The sequence below is a fragment of the Nicotiana sylvestris genome, chromosome 5 (assembly GCF_000393655.2).
Source record: "Nicotiana sylvestris chromosome 5, ASM39365v2, whole genome shotgun sequence".
In the NCBI taxonomy this organism is placed as follows: domain Eukaryota; kingdom Viridiplantae; phylum Streptophyta; class Magnoliopsida; order Solanales; family Solanaceae; genus Nicotiana; species Nicotiana sylvestris.
Window position 1 is genome coordinate 145,633,009 of NC_091061.1, and position 4,262 is coordinate 145,637,270.

The 4,262-nt window shown below is 35.7% G+C and overlaps 1 protein-coding gene across 1 annotated transcript; it reads right to left on the reverse strand.

The window, feature by feature from the left end:
• Positions 1-393: 393 nt before the first annotated feature.
• Positions 394-3,259, reverse strand: LOC138869452 (uncharacterized). The gene is made up of 5 exons (XM_070147070.1): positions 3,243-3,259; positions 2,135-3,050; positions 1,798-2,051; positions 921-1,608; positions 394-783 (listed from the first exon to the last, which is right to left on the reverse strand). The coding sequence occupies exons 1-5, from the start codon at positions 3,257-3,259 to the stop codon at positions 394-396; spliced, it is 2,265 nt and encodes a 754-aa protein (XP_070003171.1).
• Between the last annotated feature and the right edge of the window lie 1,003 nt (positions 3,260-4,262).

Consider the following 4,262-nt stretch of genomic DNA (forward strand, 5'->3'; position numbering starts at 1 on the left):
TTGTACATGCCTTTCTTTTATGTGCTGTACGCGTATGTGTGTGTGTCTGAGTGTGTGTATGTGTGTGTTTGTTTGTGTTAAGGAAATGTATTTCACATAATGTAACCTGAAGTTTTTTCTCGCAGAAGTCATTGCACACTTTTTTAAAATGCAACTAAACATGTAAGCCTGCGCAACAAAAATGAGTGATTTATACTTTAGCAGTATATAAAATAGTCTAATAGCTTCTTTTTTTATTCCTATGAAAAAAATCACATTTCAAATATGTCATACAATAATGAAAGTCTAAATTCAGACCAAGGATTATTGAAGGTTGGAGTATTTTTCAGTGTGTTTCTTTGAATATGGATGAGGTGCTGGAGACAACAAGCAAGTTGTTCTGTTATGCCCAACTTATTTACATCGGCTACATTTGGTAGACTTGAATGGTACTGATTCAGTCACAGGTATATGCCTCTTCTTTTGTCTTCTTCCTTGTAAAATCTCTACATCGGGAGGTTTTGTGATCTCAGATTGTACATTTTGTGGTATATCCCATGATTTTGGATCTCCCATGGTATTCACCTGTCCTTTATATGTTTTCAACCATGTTTCCTTTGAATACCAATTTGAGCAGTAATTAGATTTTTCCAGATATCTCTTATTAATAGCAGCAATTGCATGTGGACAAGGCAATTCATCAAGTTGGAATTCCAAGCAGTCACAAGTTCTCTTCTTTAAGTCCACAATAAATTCGATTCCTTCACTATTTATTCTGAACAACATTGAATCAAGGTTGAACACCTAACAAAGAATAAAAAATTAAGACAAACTATATTAGTGTATTGTTGCTTCAAAAAGAAAAAGTATGAAATTTTTTAAATGTAAGCAGTAAATCACTGCAACAGATATAAAAAGCTGAAGTTAATAAATATACTCACAAACATTTTACAAGCTAAGTCCATCTTCTTAGTCATCTCTTCTTCTGCCCATATTGATACTTTGTGAAAAGTTTCATTTGCCTTTTTTCTCCGTTCGTAAAACCACTCTCCCAACTTTTCTTGGATGAAATCTAACATTCTTAAAATAGGCATTTCTCTCCCTTTTAGTAAAATGGAATTCATTGATTCTACCATGTTTGTTGTTAGCATATCATAACGTCGCCGTGGGAACCACGAACGAGCCCATCTCTCTGGGGGATCTTCCATTATGTAATTGTATGTTTTCTTGTCAATACTTTTGAGTTGGGACATTAACTGATTAAAATCTTCACGTTTGTATGACCTTGCAGCACTTTGAAAAAGATTTACTACCGTGGATTTTGCATGTCTTTGCTTTAAATTTTTCTCAAAGTGATAGAGGCAGATACCATGGTGAGCTTCAGGAAAAACCTTTTTAATCCCATTTGCAATTGATTGGTTTCTATCTGACAAGAAAACCAATTCACGACGGACTTGAATTGCTTTTCTCATTTCCTCGAAGAACCAAATGTATGCCTCATTGTTTTCTGATTCTGCTACACCAAAACATAGAGGAAAGATTTGATTGTTTGCATCCTTTGATACAGCAACAAATAGAACACCACGATATTTGGACTTTAAAAACGTTGCATCTACTGCAATAACGGGTCTACAGTAGGATCAACCAACTACTGATGCCGCAAGAGCAAAGAACATGCAAGCAAATCTGTACAGTAAAACACAAAAAAACAAATCATAAGGTGTGAAGTTTTTCAAATAGGAACATTTGAAACTTCAGGCTGATGGTTAGTATTGTTTTGCATGCCTATTCTGCGCATCTCTTTTTATGCTTATGTACGTTCCTGGATTTTTGCACACCATCATGTGTAGGTATGAAGGAAGAATCTGGTAGTTCTCTTTAGGTGTTCCCTTTATGCAAGCAACAACTTTTTGAATAGCATGCCATGCCTTGTGATAACCAATGTCAATTCCAAATTTCTTTTTCATTTCATTTTCTACAAAGGCTGGTGTAACCTCTATCTTTTTGTCTCGAACATGTTCTATAATTTTTTCACTTATAAATTTGATGTAGTATGCTTCTGATCTGATTTTCTTGCATCAACCGAGCATTCATGGATGTTATGATATTTTATCACCCTGAATAGTGTGGAATTTTTTATTCTGGTAGCACGTACATTCCAACCACATTTGTCCACGATGCATTTCAGCTCGTATCTCTTTGAACATGATCTAACAACAGTGAATTCAACTTTCTGGTTTATCTCCAAACTACAAAAAAATTTAGTCATGTTTTGTTTGTTCTCCAAAATTGATCCAACTCTTACTTCCTCAGGCAACGCATCGTGCCTAAGTATTTTACATGATGGAGATTCTTTCAGCTTTCTCCTCACTCTTTTTCTTGATTTCTGAGAAGCACAAGAACTTTCAGCAATTTCTTCAATTCTATCTAATGTTATCGGTATAAGCTCCATGTTTACTTCATCATCGTTGTTGCTTATCATTGCAGAAGGTAACAAAAAGCTTTGTTGGATTGTATGTTGGTTGTCAATTTGCATTATTAGCTGTCCTTCTTCTTCTTGGTCATCGACAAACTGGTTTGAATTTATTGGAGGAGGGGGTAATTGTTGCAACATTATATATTCTGAAGCAGCTGAAATGTTAGAAGGTTGTTGCTCGTTGTCTACTTCCATTATTGGCTGTCCTACTTCATGTTGATAATCAGCAAAAGGTTCTGAATCTATCGCATATGCAAGAGATTGTTTGAATACTGCAGATTCTGAAGGTTGTATTTTTTCGATGATGAAGTGGCAATTCTTGTAGGGTGAATCAGTTGTAAGCAAATGTATACAGATACTGAGTTCTTCATCAGAAGTTACAAGCATTCCTTTGCTTGTATTTAATTTGATATCAAACCATACTTTTAGTGCATATCTGGTTGAATCAATATTTGCAACTTCACTAATTTTCTTCAGGAAAGTATTGAATGATATGTGCTTATTAAGTAGAACAAGTTTTGTATCATGATCCAAGTATTTGAAATTAGGAGTCCAACTCCCATTAAAAGTTATAACAACGCAAATCAAACTCATCCTGCAGATTCATGTTTAGTGGCAAGTATTAGGAAAGTGAACAGAAGAACTTTTAGGCATCTTCTGCTGAAATTTTTTGGAAAAAGATGTATGACATAATTAACGAATCGTTCACAGAAATGTCATGACCCCAAACCGGCCTGGTCGTGATGGCGCCTCTTGTAAAGACAAGGCCAGCCGACAAAACACTCACCTTAATCCTTTAAGCATTAAGAATTATTTTTAAGTCTTTAAATTAAATAATGTTTCATAATAAAATCCTGGAATAACAGTGTGGAATAAAATACCAGCCCGACATCGGGGTGTCACTAGTCATGAGCAACTATCAAGGTCTGAGTACAACAAAAGTCTAAAAATGTACTAAATACAGTAACAACAATGAAGGGAAGGAAGCGGTGTTGCGAACGTCATGCAGCCACATTGCTAACTCTGATGACTCCGCGACTGAGCTATCAACACCCGCTACCGGGTTCTGATATACCTAAATCTGCACACGACGTGCAGGGAGTAATGTGAGTACTCCAACCCAGTAAGTAATAAGAGTAAATAAAGGCTGAGCAGTAGGAAACAATGAATCCACATTTACGCTGGGTTCAATAAACACAACATGCTTTCAAATCATAATACGAGTCAATCTTCCCTTTTAAAATCTAGCTTTTTAGTAAAAATCATCTTTGAAATACCTTCCAATAGTTTCAGTAGGGGTTCAATACCATTTAAAATAATAATAAAGATTAAAGTCATAATCGGCCCCTTGGACAAAGCATAGTTCGTAAAACAGCCCCTCGGGCAAAACAGTAATCACAAACACTTCATAACTTGAAAATCTCAATGGAAATACCCAATGTCAAATCAGTGATTAATTTCTGAACATCTCATAAACCCCAGTTTAAATAAAAGTTGTTTTAAAACATTTGTGCAACTTTCCACAGAGGCTCAATATAAAGATGAGTGAAAATAGTCAATAAATCAACATATTCGATAGAAACTCATTTTAAGAGGAGTGAAATCAATAAGTCCATAAACAGGCCTCTCAGGCAAAACACCACTCATATGCATGTATATATCAATCGCCCCTCAGGATAGCCTCTCTGTCACTCGTGACTCAACTCTTACCAGTCAGTACTCGCACTCAGCATTCACGCTCAATTGGTACCATATAGTAACTGTTGCGGCGTGCAGCCCGATCCGCATATCTTTCACAATAACTGAA

Excerpts from the sequence above, each read along its gene's own strand:
- LOC138869452 (XM_070147070.1), bottom strand. Across the intron at positions 1,609-1,797 it reads GTGTGCAAAAATCCAGGAAC|ACCCGTTATTGCAGTAGATG; the intron begins GTACATAAGCAT and ends ATCCTACTGTAG. Across the intron at positions 784-920 it reads ACTTAGCTTGTAAAATGTTT|GTGTTCAACCTTGATTCAAT; the intron begins GTGAGTATATTT and ends ATTCTTTGTTAG.